Source organism: Drosophila pseudoobscura, chromosome 3, assembly GCF_009870125.1.
Source record: "Drosophila pseudoobscura strain MV-25-SWS-2005 chromosome 3, UCI_Dpse_MV25, whole genome shotgun sequence".
NCBI classification, from domain to species: Eukaryota; Metazoa; Arthropoda; class Insecta; order Diptera; family Drosophilidae; genus Drosophila; species Drosophila pseudoobscura.
Window position 1 is genome coordinate 21,248,909 of NC_046680.1, and position 21,690 is coordinate 21,270,598.

The 21,690-nt window shown below is 46.2% G+C and overlaps 3 protein-coding genes across 3 annotated transcripts; 1 reads left to right on the plus strand and 2 right to left on the minus strand.

Annotated features, from left to right (window-relative positions):
* Positions 1–7,422: 7,422 nt before the first annotated feature.
* On the minus strand, positions 7,423–15,119 carry shg (E-cadherin shotgun). The gene is made up of 2 exons (XM_002138911.3): positions 13,563–15,119; positions 7,423–12,445 (listed from the first exon to the last, which is right to left on the minus strand). Exons 1-2 carry the CDS (start codon positions 14,208–14,210, stop codon positions 8,540–8,542), a joined length of 4,554 nt encoding a protein of 1,517 aa, XP_002138947.3. The 5' UTR covers positions 14,211–15,119; the 3' UTR covers positions 7,423–8,539.
* Positions 15,120–18,461: 3,342 nt separating this feature from the next.
* On the plus strand, positions 18,462–20,353 carry cpa (F-actin-capping protein subunit alpha). The gene is made up of 3 exons (XM_001361871.4): positions 18,462–18,978; positions 19,202–19,371; positions 19,428–20,353. Exons 1-3 carry the CDS (start codon positions 18,738–18,740, stop codon positions 19,875–19,877), a joined length of 861 nt encoding a protein of 286 aa, XP_001361908.2. The 5' UTR covers positions 18,462–18,737; the 3' UTR covers positions 19,878–20,353.
* A 281-nt stretch (positions 20,354–20,634) lies between these two features.
* Positions 20,635–21,590, minus strand: LOC4805519 (uncharacterized). Its single transcript, XM_001361872.3, has 2 exons — positions 21,150–21,590; positions 20,635–21,092 (listed from the first exon to the last, which is right to left on the minus strand). The coding sequence occupies exons 1-2, from the start codon at positions 21,436–21,438 to the stop codon at positions 20,806–20,808; spliced, it is 576 nt and encodes a 191-aa protein (XP_001361909.1). The 5' UTR covers positions 21,439–21,590; the 3' UTR covers positions 20,635–20,805.
* Positions 21,591–21,690: the final 100 nt, after the last annotated feature.

The following is a 21,690-nucleotide window of genomic DNA, read 5'->3' on the forward strand; positions in this document are numbered from 1 at the left end:
TGGGAATAAAGCATGAATCCACGCAGGGATACGCTTCATTTCTGTTTATTTGATGGGAGATTTTGCAAGGCAGCAGCCGACTGAAATATTATACAACACTTGTGTTTACGCTCAAGAATGTTTACACTATGTTTTTTTGTTCAGGAAAGAGCTATAATAATAGAAAACATTTAAGTGCTTTGGCAGCGGAATCAGATCTGTCTCCAAAACAGACTCCCCTCCATCTTCGAGTAGGTGTGTGTGATCTCGTACTCCTTCCCCTCAAGCGATTTGTTTGAATTTCGCGCTTCATTTGCTTCAACGAAACGCACTCCCATGAATGATGTGGGACTTGTCTCTCTCTTTTGTTTTGTTTGCCCCGTTGCGGGGCACCGAATTTTGAGTTTCCGGTTCAATGACAGGCACAAGAGCAGCCCCAATTTGCGGCCACAAAAGTTTCTAATTTGTTTAAATGCCGTTTTCGGAGGCAATCGAAATAAGTCCAACGGTGTCCCCAAGGTGACTTTTGTGCGTGTGCGTGTGCGTGAGCGTGCGCATGCGCATGCGGCATGCCTCACGGAAGCGTCATCGGAGAGCTAGCGGAAATGCACTGTCAGCCGTTTTGAGCTCGACTGCCGGATTGGGCCCACTCTTTGAAGCCGCCGCCGCAGTGGCTGCCCCGGCTGCTGGAACTTCAGCTGCGTTTTCCAAGCTTTTGTGACGGCACGTTCGGCCGAGCACCAAATTAACACAGCCGAGCCGCGGCCACGGCGAACATGAAAGATGGGACAGCTACTGGTACTCGTAACGATGTCAGGCCACTTTTGTGGACAATATTCCTCACAGACAATTGCACTTTGAGGTAATCCGTATGGGGCCCCGTTCTTAGCTTTGGGGCTGCGTAGAATGCAATTTACGCAAACCAAACACAAAGGTGAGAATAGAAAACAGCAAAAGAACAAACTTTGGATTGCCTCATAAATACCCTTGGAGATTGTAGCCACTGACATGGTTTACTAGTTGCAGCAGAAGAAACGACGTTGAGTACTACACAAGATGTCCACTCCATAGCCAAGGATGCTACTCTCTGCATTTCGATTGTTGCTTTCATTGCATGTGTTTTGAACTTAATTTGGGGAACGCACTCGCACTCATTGCTTAAATTGCGTTAAATCCAATTAATAATTACTTCTGCAGTCACCCAACGTCTTCCCCAACATCATGGACGTGAAACAATTGAGTGCAAACGAAAGAAGAGCTTACAAGAGGCGGGCTGTAAAAGCAATTTGTTTGTTTTGTTGGGTGGCTTAAAGGTAGGAACGAGAGAGAGCGAGCGGTACACAAAGAAAATACATAGAATTGTGTGCACTCTCCTCTCGTCTCCACTGTTGCACCTCTTGTACCTCTAATGCATCTGAAATTCCCAAATGACCGACTAATTTGTCAAATGCCTGGCACTCTCCTGGTGGTTTATTACACTCGGAACCGAGCCGCTCTGAGGGCCGCCATGATATCGTCTTACGGCGTGGTTATGCCGTATAAACTCGTACTTCCCCTTTGTTCTGTTATGTTTGCTCTCGGCTGTGTGGGTAAGTGTTTTTATGAACTGTTATGGCAGTAGATCCGAGTGCATTAGTGAAGGCACTTTACGTGTCTTTATCATCAGTTCAGTTCAGGCGTTAATACTCACTATGTGTGGTCTTCGCTGATCCGATCCGAAACATCCATTGCTCATGGGGAAGTGAGTAATGTGTTCAGCACTTCCAGCCAGATTTCTTCATTAAGCCGCTTAGTCTCCAGCTGTGGTTACGTTTTCATATCGTATTGCCACATTGCTCAACTAGCTCCTTTTTGGAGTTGATTTCTAACCCCGTCCAGTCCGATCTGGGTCGATGCTTTGCATTATCTGCTGCACTTTCTATGGGAGGCGGGGGGCAGTCTTCACCTTTTGCCCGTAAACCGAAACTTTTGTGTCAATGCCTTCTTGTTGGCTGCATTTTCCGCTCTTTTTTGGTTGATTTTATTGGAAATGTCGACTGGTGGTGGTGGTGGTGGTGGTGGTGGCCTGCTGCTGCTGGCTGTTGCTGTTGCTGTTGTTTTGTTGGCTTTTGTTGGCCCGGCCTGACCCGACGTCATCGCCATCGCCATTGCCGACAGCAGCTTGTTGCTCCAGTTCTCCGTTTGCTGCTGGTTGAGATACTATATATTTACTATACCCTGGCAGAAAGTATTACAATTATGAGACGATTTTTGCAACGAAAGGACTGCGTCTTCGTACATATAATGTCTCTGCATCCAGTACGAGTATGTATGCTTAGAAAGATCATAAGATCGGATCATTTCGATAGAATCAATAGAACTCCCTATGAAAATGTATCTTCAAGGGTGTCTAAATCTTCGTATCTTGAAGCTAGTCTTCCGTTCTTGTCTCATTTTCAGCAGTGCTCTTTTCTAGCTGGCTCAAATGTCTTTTGCTGGGCTTGGACGTGCCTTCGCTTCGAACAGCCACAATTCGGAGTTCTTTTTTTGCAAAGCTGGCACATTTATTTGTGTACTGTAGAAATATTTATGCTAAGTCGAGATTTGAGGAAGAAAAGTGCTGTAGCGCGAAGCATACCAGTTCTTGCCTCATATCAGCATTCGAAATTCATCAAACTATGGACACGATGTGGCCACTATCTGGGGCACACATCGTGCAATCTGCACACAAAAACAGACGCAGAGATAAACGCACTCGAGTGGAATTTCGGAATGCAGTCCGTATTTCAGGGGCTGCCTTATCAATTATTTAGGATCCCGAACCCCGAACCCCGACCCGAACCCAAAACCGAACCCAATGCGAACTCGAGCATGCAATTGTCATTGACAATTTCACCTTTGTCTCTCCGATTCGGGGGTTGTTTTTGTGGAACCCCGAACTGCACTTTTGATCGGAATTCGGAATTCGGGCTTCTCTCTCACTCTCTCCCCTCTCCGCGTGGAGGGTTGATTGTGTGTATTGTGTGCGTGGGGCAAACACACACACTCGTACACATTTGTATTAGGGTCATATTTCTTGTAGGGTTTCCAGCGAAGTTTCATTTGAATTTTATTGCTGTGTCGCTCTGTCGGTCCCCCCAGTTCAAACTTCCCCTTTGTTCTACTTTGCTCGGCATATTCCTCTTGTTTTTGTAGCTGTTGTTCCTGGACTACCCCGCACCACCGATGCCGCGTGGGCCACCCTTCTGCGGTCGGCATTTCCTTTATGGATGGACTTCCCCCAGCACTGCACTGCACTGTCACTTCAATGGTTTACTGATTTTCGGGCAAACTTTAACTGCCGCTGCAAATATACAAAAATGAAATATGTTCTTCCGTTAATAACTTTTACTACCCCTGAATTGCTGGATAGTCTTCTACTTCCGTTTTCATTTCTGTCAAATATTATGTCACGCCTAATGAATGTGCAGCTATGAACAATATGTTCGAGCCAACGCAAATCGATTAGATTCGCAGCTCCTGATAGTTGCCATTGGATGGATGATATATGAGTGGTAGAGAAACCTCAATGAGAGAGAACTTTGCACTCTTCAAGGGCAAAACAGTTCAAGATCCAACAGACTCTTAGGGCATTTCCATGCTATCGAACGGGACATTTTTACTCATTGAAAAAATATTTCTCCATTATAAAGTAGCTTTAGGATTAGCCCTATAATTGGTGCTAGGCTCGATATCTGGCAGCTATGCGTTTCAAGGCTTTTAGACTTTTAGTAAAAACTTGTATCAAGAATCATCTTTCTTATAGGAGAGCATAGTAAAGGAAAACATGAAAAAAGAGACCACGGAAATGCCCATATGAACCTCGATTCCATCGTTTTCTATAAATTTGCATAACAAGTTCTCCAGATAATGATATTGCTGTTTTCATAGCTCATTTCAAAGCTTATACAGTAGCTTTCTTCTATCCATATCTACGCCTCAAGTTGTCTCAAGTGAATATTTGCACACTTTTAAGGTACTTTTCTGCTTTTGTTTAGGCTGGTTTTTAGCAGATGTCCCATCTGTGGTGGCGGTGTTGGTTCAGCGTTAGTTTGTCAGGTGCCTCGCTCGTTTCGGTTTCAGCGCAAATGTGGCAAAACTAGTTTAAGACCATATTTTCTGCTTAATTGCAATATTTTTCCAAAGTGTTTCCAGCTTTCAGCCACAGAGCGAGCAACTGAATGGAATGGAATGGTAGGGGGCCGAGACCCGAGTCTGCGGGCAGAGTGTGAATTTGTTCACCTTCTATTTATTTCTATTTATTCCGCTCTTTGGCTTTGCCTTTGGCTTTGGCTTACTGAGAATTTTGCATTCCGAGAATTGCGTTTTTGGCTCGGTTCCTTCGATACCATTATTGGTAATCCCTCTGGCCTGCTCTTCTATTTTGGCCACCAGTGTTTTTCTGCGTTCTGCGACCAACAATACAGCACAAAACAATCCCTGCTGATCGCCACAAATCAGGCCCGAGTACGTGCCGGGCATTGGTAATCGAAGAGAATCGACCACAGAAGAGCATGGCGGCACGTCCCGATGGTCAGCGGCATTTTATCGTCTTCTTCGACTTTTGCTGGCTTTTATGAAAATTTCCCTTTATGAGCTCTGCGCGCTCATCATTATGCATTCCGAACAAGAGGGAGAAAGAGAGGATCCTCTGCCGGGCCAACTAATAAGCGCTTTAGCACAGAAGCCACGTACGCGACTTCATAGAGTTATTAGTGCCCTATAAGGTGGCTTGGTGAGGGGGCAGGAGGCCGTTTCTGTGGTCGCTATGCTATATATCATACAAGTGCATATAACTAGGAAATATTCAACCTAACAAATAAAGTTTCCCATGGGTATTGTGGTCATTGGAGGAGAACCGAAGGCGAACCAGCAGCAGCAGCAGAGCCAAATGCACCTCAAATTGGACAAGTGGACAAGGGGCCAGGAGAAAGAAGTGCTAATTGCAAGCAGGACGGAAGAGGGAGGAATTCATTAGCGAAAACTCGGAAATCTATATGAAAATTCCCAGCCAAAAGAAGGTTTGGCAAAGGCCAGCTAGACAGCAATAGATACTGCGGCTTCCAAACATTCCAAACGGAAAGAGGCGGAATTTAATAACATTTTTCCCGCCTCTTCAGCATCGGCTTGGGTTCAACTATTGTCTTTCTCATTTCAGGTTATATGCAATGCGTAGTCCTTTCGCAGGAAATCTGAAATCTGCAGCCAGGTAGTCGTCGGCCTGTCTGGTTAGTTTTTATTGTAATTGAAACTATGATGAATAGCCAGCGAGTGTTAATGAGTACTTTGGGTGCCATAGCCATGGATATTCCACTCCGTTCCACTGTAATTAATCAAAGCGAGGCCTTGGCAGCAGCCTCAGCTTTGGCTTCCCCATCAACAGGTAGTAAAACGCCAAGACGTGCCCCATCAATACTACTCGCCTGTATCCCCATCTGTATCTGCAGCTGGAGCTGGAGCTGGAGCTGGAGCTGTGTCTGTTTTGTGTATCTGTATCTTTGTCTGTCACAAGAAGCGGGCGTCGGGTGTCGTGAGTGACAGAACGAGTTGAGTCGAGTCGAGTGGAGTGGATTGGAGTCCGAGGAATGAACAAACTCAAACTGGGGCCGCGCTCTGCGATCTGCACTCAAGAATCCAAAGAGAGGTGCTGGTATCCAACAGATACACACCTCGATTGGAGCCGCTTGGGAAATACTGGTTTTACTTCAAGCCAAGTTTGCCACAGCACAAAGATTTGCTTTCATTTGTCCGTTAAAGATTGCCTCTCTGGGTGTGTGCGTGAGTATCTGAGAGATACCTCTCTCTCTCAGAGAGTACGCATGTGTGTGTGCGAGAGAGAGAGAGCCAAGACTTGCAGGCAGTATCTGTGTCTGGGCACACCTGTGTGTGTGTTCGTGTTCATGTATCTGAGAGAGTCCACACTGTACAGGTAGCTCTCGACCTGGCTTGGCTTGTTCTGCCTCTGCCTCTACTACCTCTCCACTGCCTGAATCTCTTTTTCCCCGATTCTTTTCATTTCTTCTCGTCTGTTATGTTAATCCATTGGCCAAACATCCTATCCCATGCCATCCCATGCTCTCGGGCCCCATACACACCTGAGGAGTGTACGGCGGTGGCGGTGGCAGCTGCTGCAGCTGCGCACAGGTAGCCGCCGCCAGAAGAGGTTATTTGATTACTCAACCATTTTTCTTCAATTTGTTCTCTCTGTCTCTCTCTCTCCCTCGACCTGACGACTGCGAGCCCCTCTACCATGCCACATGTTGCCGGTGAAACCCTCACGTAGCGTCGGCATGTCCGGCCCAAAATTTCTTGCAGTTTTTTTTTTTGTTAACCGAAACTCAAAGATTGAAAAGACATCTGTCGTCCGTCGGCAGTTCAGCTCTATTTTTTTTTGTTTTCTGTGTGGCATTTCCGCAAAAAGAATTTTTTCATTTTTAAGAAATTTGTGGGTTATTTCTGTTTTGGTACTCGAAATATGCTGTTGTACTTGAGAATGCATTGAATTGATTTGAAATTTCAGTATTTGATAGACCCTTGACATCCATCCATGTCGATTCCAATGGATCTTGTCCAAAAAGTTGAAGTGCGGGGCCCAGCGCTTCAAATGTCTGATGGGTTTTTTGTGAAGTTTTCTGACTCAAATATTGTACTAAGAGTCTATTGAAAAGTAACTTGAAGGAACAGATTTCTGGCACTGAATCTGCAACTCTTTTACTTCAATGTAGAGAACATCTTGCAGCTTCCAAGAGTAGCCTCGATCGACAGCTGCAATGCCGGACAGTCCCTGATGCAGCTGCTCCCACAAATGTACGTCTAAGCCAGTACAGTGGCGATCTCTGGGCCGACTCCTGACATATCAGTCATGCTAATCTTAGTTCAACAGCAACGGATGTCATACCCTTGTGTAGAGAGATGCAGCTGCAGCAACTGCTCCAACAGATACACAGACACACAACAAGAATTTTTCCATTTTCCATTTGCCGCTTATTTACCCGTGAACTGCTCCAATTTTGTTCATTGACTTGTGCCGCAATCGATTTGTTCAAACCGAACTGTCGGGCGACGGGCGACGGGCGATGAACGGACAAATCCAAAAGGCAAGCGTAACCTACTTTCCGCTGATAAGATAATGACGCTTTTCCTCCAACAACGACTGTGCCCCCGTCAGCCAATGGCTTACCAATTAACCAGCGGAGCATACTCTATATACCACCACGTATCCAGTAGTCCAATACCGTATGTATGTACTTGTGTAGTGTGGAGCAATTCCATTTGTTGTGTTCTACGTGGAGTGCCCCAGAGCCCCTTAAACCAGCTGTTGTTCCGACTCGCAGGGTATTTAATCCACGATTTCCAATGAGCACTCCATTGCTTCCGCATTCGCGCTTATCTCTCACCCGCCAAACTGAATAACACACGAGGGACTATGTTTCGATTTTATTATTTTTATTTTTGTTTTTTTTTTTACACAATTATTGTGTGTGTGTTTGTGTGGCTTTCTCGTTGGTTTGTAAATGATATACATTTGTTTAATATAGTACGTACTATCCTCGTATATAAATAAATTTTTTCTTTAATGTTGATTCGCCTTGGCATGTAAAAAGTAGGGGTTCCCCCCTTATGGTTTAAGACTCCTCTCTTCTAGATACGGGAAAAAGGCTTACAAAAATACATATCGCAATGATTTATTGAACATTTTCTTATATATATAAACTATATTTCGATGCCTATATAGCATGGATATAGGCTGCACAATCGGTACTCCGTTCTCCCGCGCTAGCTCGATTCGATTTAGATTTATGTTTATGTTTAAGCTGATTTATACACGTAGTACTAGGGGACAACGACAACCCTAAGAACTTATGCTGATATTGATGGGGTCGGGTCTAAGGTTCTATATAAATGATGATATATACGTAAACGGTTAGGTTAGGATAATATTTAGCTTAGTTTATCGACTTGTCTTATCAAATTGAGTTCAACTTTTGATATAATGAAGTGTTTTTTTTGTCTTGAAATCATGTATGGGATGGGATAATAAACTATCAGATAAACTACGGACTAATGTTGGGAATATGCAAAGTAAAATGCAATTTGTTACTGAATTCGCTTCATAGGAATATTTTGTTTCCTCCTCCTCCTCCAATTGGGATCGATTTCTTCTTGATTTTTTTAATGAATACACTGCACTCTGCATTAATTTGTGTGTTTTGTTCGCAGTTGCTTAGGTTTAGGATTATGGTCTAGTCTAGATATATGTAGATAAAGTTACGCTTACGTAAGATCAAGATCACTTTTTGCATTTACAAAACAGAAAACAAAAACGTGTCCTCAACGTGCCCCTTCCCTTTCCACTCTTCTATATAAAAAAATGGGCTATATATACTTCTTGTACATACATATGTGTAGCTCTTGAGGCGACTTTGGGCCCGGCTAGGCCGGCACCCGGTCCCCCTGCACATCCTCCTCTCCACACCAGTCAGTATCCATACAACTCTTAGCGTATAAAAAGTCTTTTGCATTTCTACGTCATCTTTTTCTCCTAGATGCGCCAGCCCTGCTCGTCGTCCACATTGGAGTCGGTGTCGGAGGGCTCCTCGCCGTACATGTCGGCCAGCTTGCGGAAGCGCGGTCCAAAGTTGGACAGATAATCGAAATTGAGATCGCCGTCGTCGGTGCAGGAGGCCAGGCTGGACAGACTGCCGTCGGAGTTGCCGTCGCCCTCGTATGCGTAGTGGCGCACATCGTCGACGGTGAGGCCGCCGGAGTCGCGGTCGCAGTTCTCCTTCTTGTCGCCCAGGAAGTCCCCGATGTCGGGTATGTCGTTGGGATCCCGACCCATGCCTGACTGCAGGGCGTGGGGATCCTTGTAGAGCTTCTCCTCGTAGAAGGGCTGGGTGCGCAGGACGTTCAGGTCGTAGTCCGTGTCCCGCTCGCCGCCGCCCTCGTCCTCGTAGTTGATGATCGTCTCCCGTATGTCGTCGATGTCCTTCTCGTGCCAGCCGTTCTTCTGCTTCTTCTGCACCACCACGGCCAGAAGGATGATCAGCAGCAGCGCCAGGCAGGCGATGATAGCAATAATGAAGTTTCGATCGATGCCGAAGCTAAAGGCCACCGCCACCGACTGCTGACAGCCGCTGTCAATGTTTCGGAAGACCGAGGGCATTCCCAGGTTGTAGGTGTGCTCGTTGATCGTCAGGTTGCGCACGCAACCGAAGAATCCCTGCTGGGTGGGCACATGCGTCCAGTTGAGCTGCCGTCCGAGCTGCGCCAGATCCACGGGACTGCCGCCCAGCTGCAGGGGTGCGTTCACGTTGAGGAACTCGTTGGGCCCCTGTGGGGCGCCCAGGCTCATGCAGGTGGACAGGCGGCAGTTGTCCACGGTCATCTCGATGCTGGTGCGCTGCAGGATGATGTCCAGCTGGTAGGAGCGATCGGCCACCATCCGTATGTGCTGGTGCTTGATGCGTATGCCGCCCGAGCCGTAGTCCACCGTCAGCACGGGATAGCCCTTCTCCAGCTCGAGGGCCAGGAAGTCGGACAGCGGCAGCAGAGGATTGTAGTTGAGCGGCCCCAGGTACATAATCAGTCCCTGGTCGACCTGTGGTGTGATCTCCAGGCTGATCTTTGTGTTGTCGCAGGCGGATATGGGCTCGTAGAAGGCGTAGCCGCTGCCGTAAAAAGCCACCGATACGAGCTCGCAGTGGGGCCCGGTGAAGCCGTCGATGCAGTCGCAGACATCGTTCTCCCCGTAGCGCGGTGTCCCGCCGTTCAGGCAGTGGTTCAACAGCAGTGCCTCGCACACACACTGCGCCTGCACGAAGGCATTGACGCCCACGAAGGAGGTGGTGTTCGAGTAGATCATGTAGGGAACCGAGCTCTTGTGCAGCTCGTTTGTGCAGGAGCTCTCGCATTTGAGCCGCTCGATCAGGCACTCGTCGATGTTGACCATCAGCATCTGGAGATCGAGCTCGTTCTCCAGTCGCTGCTGATTCTGAGCCACCATTCCGTTGAGCTTCTCGGGCGAGTAGTACGGCGATCCGTGGGCGGAGTAGCGCACGTCCAGCGTGTTGTTCTCGTTCTGGAGCACCGTGAAGACGTCCACATTGGACACCGAGGTGTTGAACAGCTTCGACAGCGAGTGCTGGAGGCGGTCCTTCAGGGATAGGGCCTCCGGGGACTGCATGTCCCGGGGCACGTAGATGAACTCCTCCTTGGTGATGTTGATGAAGCGGATGCTGCCGCTCTTGTCCACCGCCTCCTCCGGCAGCTCCCGGATGACCACCGTGACGTCGGCATCCACCGAGTGGTAGGGTATATAGGTGGACTCCTCATCGACCGTGAACTCCAGCACGTACTCCCCCTCGCCGGTGTGCTGGAGCATGGTGATCATGCCCGTGCTGGGATTCAGGCGGAACTGATCGTGGGAGATGTCGTTCTTCCACTTGAAGCTCTTGTCCTCCAGATCCCAGTCGTCCAGATCGTCGACAAACACCCGCCCGATGTCCGTGTCGGGCGCCTCGCCCTTGTAGTTGTAGATGAAGATGCGGGAGGAGCCCTCCGTCATGGCATTGTCGTTCACATCGCCGATGATCAGGTGCAGTATGCTCACGGCACTCTGCCGCGGCACCCCCGAGTCGCTGATGCGTATGGGTATGTAGTACTCCTTCTGCTCCTCCCGGTCGAACATCACGTTGGCGAAGAGGTAGTCGTTGTCGATGCTGAACTTGGTCTTGATGTCGGGCGAGGCTTCGCTGTCGATGCCATAGGTGTACGGCGGACCGTTCTGGACGTCGTCAAAGTCGTTCGACTGCAGCTGGACGACCTGGCCGGGATTTCGGTTCTCGGGCCACTTCACTGGCATTTCGTTGACCAGGAAAGGGGCATTGTCGTTGATATCCTGCAGGGTGATGGTCACCGCCTTCACTGACTTGAGGGTAGTGCCCACGCCGTCCTCGTCGCTGGCGGAGATCAGAATCTGCCAGTTCTTGTGGCCGTTGGGCGGATCGCGGTCCAGGGGCTGGATGAGCCGCAGGCAGCCGCTGTTGTCGATGGTCAGCAGCTTCTTGTAGTCGTCCTTCACAATCGAGTAGACAATGTGCTGGTCTGCTGTGCGATCCTTGATGTCCGGATCGTATGCCTCGATCGTCAGAATGCAGTTGTCGAAGGCTCGCTCCTCCTGGATGGTGATGCTGTAGTCCTGCTTGAACACCGGCGGATTGTCGTTCACATCCTCGATTTTGATCACCACCGTGGCGTAGTCGTCGTAGATCCCGTCGAAGGCTCGCACCTTCAGTTCGTATTCGGTGATCGATTCGTAGTCCAGGCGCTGGTTCACCGTGATCTTGCCCGTCTTCAGGCCAATCTTGAAGGCGTCGCCCACGTTGCCGCTCTCGATGCTGTATAGGATCTGCGAGGCGTTGTCCTCGTCCTCGGCCATCACCTCAATCACCTCGTAATTGGTGTTTGCATCCTCGAGCAGCTTGTCCGCCAGATACTTGGTCTGCTGAAAGTGCGGCTTGTGGTCGTTCTTATCGCCAATGGAGATCCGGAACACCTGGTGGCCCCGATTGGGCTCCCCGTTGTCGAACAGGCTCGACGGGGAGTTGTCGCTGGCGATCACCTTCACGTTGTAGAAGTCGCGCTCCTCCCGATCGAATGTCGTGAGGGCCGTAATGTTGCCCGTGTGTCGATCGATAGCGAAGAAATCCCGATTGTCCGCCAGCTCGAAGGACACAATGTTGTTGGCCGCCGTCCCATCCATGTCGAAGGCGCGCACCTGCATCACGGGCGTGCCCGGCGGCTCGTTCTCGAGAATGGTGCCCGACTTGACCTCCGTGAAGTAGGGAATGTTGTCGTTGACGTCCTCGACCTTGATCTTGATCTGGTGCTCGGCCCCCAGCTCGAAGGTGTTGCGCACACTCATCGTGAGGGTGTAGTCCGTGATGGCCTCGTAGTCGAGGTGCTTGCCCAGGCTGATGGTCACCTCGTTGCCGAGCTGATTGAAGACGAACGTGTTCTTGCCGTTCGTCTGCTCCGTGCGGCCGGTGATCAGCTCGAAGATCACCTCCGGCTTGTCCGGCATGTTGGAGACAGCCGTCAGCGTGGCTATGGGCTGCGAGAAGTTCTTGAGGTCCTCTTTCAGGTAGATGGGCGTATCGATGGGGTCCACAAAGGTGGGTGGCTTGATCGAGGACTCCACAATGCGTATCCGCACTTCGATCTGGGCGTCTTGTGGCGGATCCGGCACTATGTTGTACGCCCGCACATTGATCGTGTACGACTGTCCGGGTCGCTTGTCAATCGGTCGATTCAGATAGATGATCCCCGACTCCCTGTCGATCTTAAAGTACTGAAAGTCGCGCTCCCGCAGTATCTCGTACTCTATGATGCTGTTGTTGCGGTCATCAAAGTCGCTGGCACTGATCGACATGATCACCGCGTCGGGCTGCAATTAAAAGACATGGGGTATAAGGCCTCGAACAATATCACAAAGACGTTTAAGGGGGACGGGGTCTTCTCTCTAAACCGCACTTTCCTGCAAGTTTGCCCAAATCAGGAATAGGCACATCTTTCCTTCGCGAAATCCACTTCGCTTCCCTCCTGACCAAAAGTGCAACCTAAACTGAAACCTTTAAAAGGAAAATGCTCGGCTTTCAGAGAGCTTTTCTAAAAATACTACACAGAAATGAAAGCGGAATGAAAACGGGGAAATGGGGTTCTCCCCCGAACGATTTGTATGGCATCACTGGCTGGCGGAAATAGTATTCCATTCCATAAGCTTGAGATAATTTCCTGGAATAATATATATTTGTGGATCCCATTAATTCCCCTTGGGGAACATGTGTTTGAAAAAAGATTCTCAAGATTTATGGCTCGGCATAGAATCAGAAACTATCCAGACTATAAGGGAATTTTCACAGGTTTCTTGTAAGTATTGTATCACAAAACTTTGCTGACAAACTGCGCACGGTCGTACTTTGCATTGGACACCAATTCGTTATTCTCGCTTCCACTAAGCTTTTCCATTGCCTGGCGACAGTTTTTCCGTCGTGCAAAAACTAGTGGAAAAACAGAGAGAAAAGGCGGCTGGCTTTGGCTTTGGGCGTTGGAAAGGGTTTCAAGGTTCTCTGCATCGGGCCGGGGCGAGCAATGAACTCAAACCCGTCTGAGAGCCTCCTACGCTGCTTGTTGCTGCCAGGAAAACTTGTTCCGCCCAAGAAGATGTGTTCGCCCGAAGAGCGCAGAGCCCACAGAGCCCACGGAGCCTACGGAGCTGTTAATTATCGCTGGAAGTCGCGGGACCCTCTGTGAGGTGTTTGTGTGTGTGGGGGCAGGTGGGCGACGGAGAGGCGACAATGGCAATGACCCATAAATTGCGACTAAGCCAATTAAATTGTTGCTCAAATATCATGACATCATTCAAGGGGGGAGGGGGCGGTGGCATGACGTCACTCGCGGACCGTCGCACACAAAGAGTGAAGGAAGAGACCAAGCGGCAGTAATCCAGGGTCCGCGTACTTGGTCCTCCGTTGTGCGGGACAGTTCGAGTCGTCCACACTTACCTGTGCATTTTCCGACATGGACTCGTCGTAGCGCGCCTTGTTGAACACCGGGGGATTGTCGTTGATGTCCTCGATGGTCACGTTGAAGGTGCAGACATCGTCGAGCGGCGGCAGGCCGTTGTCCGTGGCCTGGACGGTGACAAACACGAACTTCTCGTGGATGGGCTCGTCCCGATCGAAGGTGTGGCCGGTGACAATGACGCCCGTGGTGGGGTTTATGAAGAACTTGGGTCGTTCGGAGCGCGACTGGACGAGACTGTAGCGTATCTCCTGGTTGGGATCGGGATCCGTGGCCTGCACCATGAAGACGTAGGTGTTCTCGGGCTGCTCCTCCTTCACGGAAGGCGCATAGCCCGCGCAGTTCTTGAAGGCGGGCTTTCGATTGTCGCCGGTGTAGTTGTTGTTATCCGGCAGCGTCTGGGCTGAGAGGGCGGGTGAGATGATGCTGAGGGCCACGGCCACGGCCATGAGCAGCCTGCTCCTGTGGCTGTAGCTGTGGATGTGGATTTGGCTGTGCCTCCGATCCCGACATTTTCGTTTGTGCTGCTGGTGTGTCTGCTGCTGTGCTGGATTCGGACTCGGGTTTAGATTGAGGTGATTGCTGACCGACATTTTATTGCAGTTGGCTGAACACTTGTGGAATTTCATTTAGCAGACATCCGCCATATCTCAACTTTTGAGCACTTCTTTTGTGAATCACCCCAGTATTTATCCACTAGAACACACACACGGGTGCACACACGGGTATACACTCGATCACTACCACTACTTCACCGCACACCTTTTACTTTTACGTTCTCTCTGCTCTGCTCTGCTGTTTTTGTATTTCTATTTCCACTTTTGTTAGCTTCTATCTCTCAATGCATGGGTGCATGGGAGCGTGTGTGTGTGTGTGTGAGTGCGAACTAACGCTGACGTCGACGTTCCACCGTTTGTTTAGACTGCATTTTCATGGCAACCAGCAGAAACAGCCGCCGGGAGACCGTCTAAACATCAATATCGAACAAATTGAAACAAAACAAATCGAACCAAACACGTACAGTTCGCGCTTTTATTATTTTTCCAGGTATTTTCCGATTTATCTGCTGCTTTTTCACTTATTTTCTTCACTTTTATCTTTTTTTACACACTCTCTTTTGCGCTCCCTTCTTCGGACGCCGCTCTCTCACACACCGCAAAACAGGTAAGACCAGGTAGAAAAAAAGTGGTTACCATACACACACTTGTAGGCAGGCGCGCGCGCGTTTGTGTGTGTGTCGTTGTTTCAGTCTTTTCGTATTTGGTACTTGTTACCAACTCATTCGTGTTTCAAGGCACTGTTTTCCTTACTTCATTACTTGTTCTACACTTAACGCGAAATTACTGGTAAATTAATCGTAAAATTTAATTTTCAGTTTCTTCCGTTCGTTTCATTTCCGAATTTAGCCGAAAAAGTTTCGTACGACACGATCCAGCTTTTATTTATTTATTCCGATCGACGCGCCGCAACAACCGCGCGGTTCAAAAGTAAATTGCAGAGTGACCAGTTTGACTTGTCGATAAAATATACCGTCCTACCCTCAGAAATATACCGTAATATGCGGTCTCATTTCAAAAATATACCGCAAATATACTGACGAATTGAAGTTTTATTTTCCATATTCCTCGATTTTGATATTCCGTGTAATATTCTCAGCTATATAGAACATTTAGCCATGCCCACTCAATTTTGTACGATTGATGAATCAATTCTATACATGATTGGCCTATTCGAAATACTTGCATTTATTGGATTTTTATATAACATTGAAAATTAAATTAATAGTAAATTGAATTGCGGAGTGACCAGTTTGACTTGTCGATAAAATACACCGTCCTACCCTCAGAAATATACCGTAATATGCGGTCTCATTTGAAAAATATACCGCAAATATACTGACGAATTCAAGTACTAGTTTGCATATTCCTCGTTTTCTTTCTTCCGTTGAATATTACTAGCTATATAGAATATTTAGCCATGCCCACATATTTTTAGCCCATTGATGAATCAATTTTCTACTTAACTGGCTTATTTTTATTACTTGCTTTTATTGTATTTTGACTAAAACAAGGTTTAAACAAAATAGTTCAACAAAAAATCAGTCGCAATGTTGCTGGTATTTAAAGACATGATGCGTGTATAGGCCTTTGTACACCCTATTTCGTTAATTTTTTATGTAGATCAAACGCAATTTATTACGACCCTTTTCTCAAATTGATATTCTTTAGACATATTCAAGGTCAATTTTAGTATCTTGTATATATTTATGTCGATCCTGATACCTACTGAGCCTTGGAAGACAAACGTATTCACAATTCTATAACATCCATTTCCCCCAGGGTATGTGTGCATGGAATGGGACTCATTGTTGTGAACCGGTTATGACGACTAATTCTTGGTTAATCTTTCTTCCGTCGAATATTCCCAGCAATATAGATCTCTTATTTTTGCCCAGATAATTTTATATGATTGCTGAAACAATTTTGATTAGGATTAACTACTTTTAAGTACTCAAAAATCTTTTATTTTGACAAAAACACGATTTCATCAAAAATGTTCAATGTCGCAGGTTGTGACGTCAATGTTGCTGGTATTTGCAGACTCATTTGTTGTCAACCAGGGTATGAGCGTTTGTACACCCTATTTCGTGAATATTATATAAAGATACTGTTTTCCAAGCTGCTTTCAAATGTAATTAATAAAGGCCTTGTTTTAGATTTCATTTTTTTGGTCGTTTCATGCATTTGATTAGTTATTTGTATATAAAACCTGATCCCTGTAGCGATTCTTTGTCTCTGTAAGAAGACCACTAATTGCAGAATATCGTTTAATATAGATACTGACTAGTTTCTGCATTAATTAGAGCATGGGATGAAACACATTTCCGCAATTCTATATCATCCATTACTCCCAGGGTATGTGTGCATGGAATTAGCAACATGTTTGTGTATGGAATGAGACTCATTGTTGCAATAGCGAAACTGCGGCGAATCGGGTATTGCCTATATTTCAAGCTATAGATGCCCACTTAGCTTTATCCCATAGATAAATGCATTTTCTACAAGATTGCTTCTTTTAATTACCTTAATGTATTTTATTTTGACCGAAAAACGGTTTTCAAGTAAATGTTGCTGCAACAGTGTGTATGGAATGTAAAACATTGTGTATGGAACGAGACTCATTGTTGCTAAAGCGAAATTGCGGCGAACTGCGGCGATCTGCGGCGAACTGCGGCGAACTGCGGCGAACTGCGGCGAATTAAAAATAACGACCAATTCCTTATATTCTTTGTTCCGTTGAATAATACTATCTATATGGAACATTTAGCCATGCCCACTCATTTTTATACGATTGATGAATCAATTCTATACATGATTGGCCTATTGGAAATACTTGCATTTTTTGAATTTTTATATAACATTGAAAATGAAATTAATAATTGACAAAAATACCATTTAGCACTAAAAAACACCACATGGGAGCGCGGCGAAAACCAGTTTCTACAGTATGACCCTCAGAACAGCACCGAAATACAAAATATACCGAGTGGTGCGCGCCAAATCTAACTTTTTTGAATGTGAGCGACAAGGATTTAAATGTTGTCAACCGGGCCTTTATATATGCCCACATAATTTTCTACGATTAATGAATCAATTTTCTACTTAACTGGCCAGTTTTTAGTCCTTGCTTTTATTGTATTTTGACTAAACAAGGTTTAAGCAAAATAGTTCAACAAAAAAACAGTTGCAATGTTGCTGGTAAATTAGCAACATTTGTGTATAGAATGAGACACATTGTTGCAAAAGCGAAACTGCGGCGAATCGCTATATAGATTTGCCCACTTAGCTTTATCGCATTGATAAATAAATTTTTTACAAGATTGCTTCTTTAAATTGCTTGTAAGTATTTTATTTTGACCAAAAAACGGTTTTCAAACAAATGTTGCCGCAACATTGTGTATGGAATGGTACTCATTGTTGCTAAAGCGAACTGTGGCGAATTCAAATTCGATTCAAAAAACGACCAATTCCTCATATTCTTTGTTCCGTTGAATAATACTATCTATATAGAACATTTAGCCATGCCCACTCATTTTTGTACGATTGATGAATCAATTCTATACATGATTGGTCTATTCGAAATACTTGCTTTTATTGAATTTCTATATAACATTGAAAATTAAATTAATAATTGACAAAAATACCATTTAGCACTAAAAAACACCACATGGGAGCGCGGCGAAAACCAGTTTCTACAAAATATACCGAGTGGTGCGCGCCAAATCTAACTTTTTTGAATGTGAGCGACAAGCATTTAAATGTTGTCAACCGGGCCATTACCGATTCAACAAATAGGATTCCCTCAATTTTGATCTTCCGTCGAATATTCCCAGCTATATAGAATATTTATCTATGCCCACATAATTTTATCCGATTAGTGAATCAATTTTCTACGTTTCTTTTAGCGAAGAAGGTCAAAAAATGAAACTGCTGTCTAACTAAAACCTTTAGCTCTGCCCACACAATTTTGGGCCATTGATGAATACATTCTCTTGATGATGCGTGATTCTCCCCATTTCGTTAATTTAATATGAACAAGACTTTTGACAAGACTAGACTGAATAGTAAGCTTAGTCGATGTTTTTCCTTCTCTAGGTAGCTCACCTTGCAACTCTCTTACAGATGCGCCTGTACCAGGTACAGTGTACCTGCAGCGGTAAGCTGTTATATTAAAATCGAATTTATGAACATTCTTGAATGCCATTTATAACAGTTTCTCGTTAGGGTATTTGTTTTTTTAATTTTTATGTGCGCTGCGGTTAAATTCATTTCCTCTCAAACGATATATCGAAAAACCATCTGTCGCAAATTCCAAAACCATCGATAGTGCCATCGATGTTTCTCCAGCCCTGCTGAATCGTCATCGTTGTCCTATTTTGAGAAAAAAGATCACATAGTTTTGTATATCATATCAAAGAAAAAGCATTAAGAAAAACAGTCGAGTTGTCAGTATAGTAGTACTACTAAACGCAGCCCAGCAGCACCGGCCATAGAAACGAGAGCACGAGCAACGAGGAGTGCAGAAAAGAACACACAAACCAAACAACTGCCCCTGCCCCTGCACCTGCACCGATTTCGTGAATCACCAACGGAATTATGGAACAAACACAGATTACAGATGCAGAAAAGGTGCGCATTGTGTCCGACTTCATTCTGCACGCTCCGCCCGGCGAGTTCAACGAGGTGTTCAACGATGTGCGCGAGCTCCTCAAGAACGACGCCCTGCTGAAGGACGGTGCCAGCCACGCCTTCTCACAGTACAACAAGGACCAGCTGACACCGGTGCGCATCGAGAACAGCAACCATAGCGCCATTATATCGGAGTTCAACGATTTGGGTTAGTATCAGGCATCAGTGAATCTGCCCATATATGGGCATAGTCATGCAGCAGCGATCCCATCCCCCCTCGCCTGCAATGCTGATACTTAATTGTGAGTCACGAACCCCAAACAGTTCGACTTTGTTGATATCTTTCGGGTGTTCGTCTTTGGTGAAGTATACATACCAAAAGCCAGAGACTTTCCTTTTCCCACTGATAAGGCAACGAAATAATCTTTCAGGCAACGGTCGCTTCTATGATCCACGTACAAACAAGGCCTTTAAGTACGATCACCTACGGAAAGAGGCCTCCGACTACCAGGATGTGGAGGCGGATGCCGATTCAGAGCCGTGGAGGGCGGCCCTGGACTTGGAGACGCTTGCATACACTGCCTGTCACTATAGACACGGGGTAAAGGAGCGAATCCATTGTTAAAGCACACAATAACGTTATTTTTGGGTTTGCAGGTCAGCTCGGTTTTTGGAAAGTCGCAGGGAAACCAGATCACGCTAATCATTTGCATTGAGGACCACCAGTTCCAGCCGAAGAACTACTGGAACGGCCGATGGCGTTCGCAGTGGCACGTCACCTTCCAGGCGGGCAGTGGCCTGGCCGAGCTGAAGGGTGTGTTGAAGGTGCAGGTCCACTACTACGAGGACGGAAACGTTCAGCTAGTGTCCTCCAAGGAGTGCCGCGAGAGTGTAGTGGTCACCAACGAGCAGCAAATGGCCAAGGAAGTGATGCGTCTCATCGAGGAGGCAGAAAACGAGTACCAATTGGCCATTTCGGAGAATTATCAAACGATGTCGGACACAACTTTCAAGGCAATGCGCCGCCAACTGCCCATAACCAGGACCAAGATCGACTGGAGCAAAATCGTCTCGTACAGCATTGGCAAGGAGCTGAAAACGCAATAAGACCAGGAGCTGCAAGCGGAAGCGGAGGCGGCGGCGGAGGGGACACAGCAGCATTCGACTAAGCGGCCCAACAGTCTTCCACTTGCAATGGCCAAGCGTCGAGATATGTAACTGAAGAAACAGCAGCATTAACATTATAACATCCGAGGAACAGAAGGAACAGAACACGATCACGAATACAACTTTAAACTAAATGTCTGTAATTTGCCTATATACAACATACATACATACATATACATACATGCATATATACAACGTGTATTTACAATGTGTTATATATAACTAAACTAACTATGAATGCACATGCATAGCTATATAGATATATTTAATTACGATCCGAGATGATTCAATTAAATGGATTTGGACAATGAACGATGCGCTGTTGCCTCGTTTGGGTCACAGTCAGTCAGTCGCCACCAATTGTCGCCTTTATCGTTTAAGATGAGCATTAAACGCGGTTTTTATCATGTACGGTACGAGTACTCTTGACTTATGTATTATTCTAATTTTAAACAAGACAAGACAAACACAATATGAGCAGCTCGTGTGTGGGCACGTGACCGTCCCGTCCAATTGCAAGAGTGCTTGACTTGGACTGCACTTGCACTTGGAACTGCGCCTCCGATAGAATGTGTTTCAACTATTTTTAGAGTCCACATCCACAGTACTACCTACATTCATCCCGTCAAGTTTACTCAACTCAAACACTTCCCCGATTACTAGCATAGGAAGCAAAATAATTGACATTTTAGCCAGCTTTTCAATAACGAAAGACTTTAATTTTTGTAAAACAACAACAATAAATGTGTAATTAAAATAACTTAAATATTAAACATTTAAGATTGCTTGAATTAGTAAAATTTAATGAGAATAAACTAACTAAATCGGAAACTGTTACTACATTTCTAAAACCCATTTAATGGCTCTTTCAGTGTCCTGCCTCCTGTGGTTGTGGTCGTTCGTTTAGGGGCTGTTCATAAATTCTCTTCGTTACGTTGTCCTGCTGCGAGGCTTCTGTCTGCTGTGGCGGATTGGGCAATGTGGCATTCTCCCACTGCTGTGGGCTATGAGCCTCGGGCGGAAGATAGTCTAGCTCGGACTTTTCGGATTTCTTGAGGAGAAAACGCTTATCTGGATTACGCTTTGTTTCCAGTTCCAGTCGGTCAATTAGCCAGCCTTTGTCTGGTAGATTGGTCGCCCAGAAGTACAGGGTTCCTGCAGAGAAGTGGTCAAATTCTCAGTAAAGGTACATCTTCTGTTCCTTTAGCTTACCTTTGTCGTTGCTGCCATGCACTGAGACCTCCAATTGTGCCTTCTCCGCATTGCAGTTATTATTAGCGTTGGAAAGATCAATGCCCGACTCTCTTATAGGTTCACCCAACAGCTTCACAGCTCCCTTGTGGTGTCTCAGGGCACTGATGGCCAGCTTGTAGTAATCACAGGATCTGACGCGATCCTCCATCCTCCAGCGCATGTACATGACCGCTGATATGGATGCAACAGCGCCGTAAACGCATATGTTTCCCAGGGTCTTGTTGGAGGGCATTCGAAATCCCGGCATTTTTGATTATATTATTTTTTTTGCACTTGTGTAATTTGTTATAACCGGCGCTGACATAGAGGTGGAATTGGGGTTATCCGATAGTATTGATGGTTCACTGACTAGGGGATATCTGATCAAAAAGAATCACAGACATTTAGTACTACTTCCCTGTATATATTCCCATTTGGCACGTGATTTAATGTATTAACTTAAAAAGAAGGAAAAGGCAAATTTATGTTGGAGTTTAAATTTGATTAGCGATATATCTCG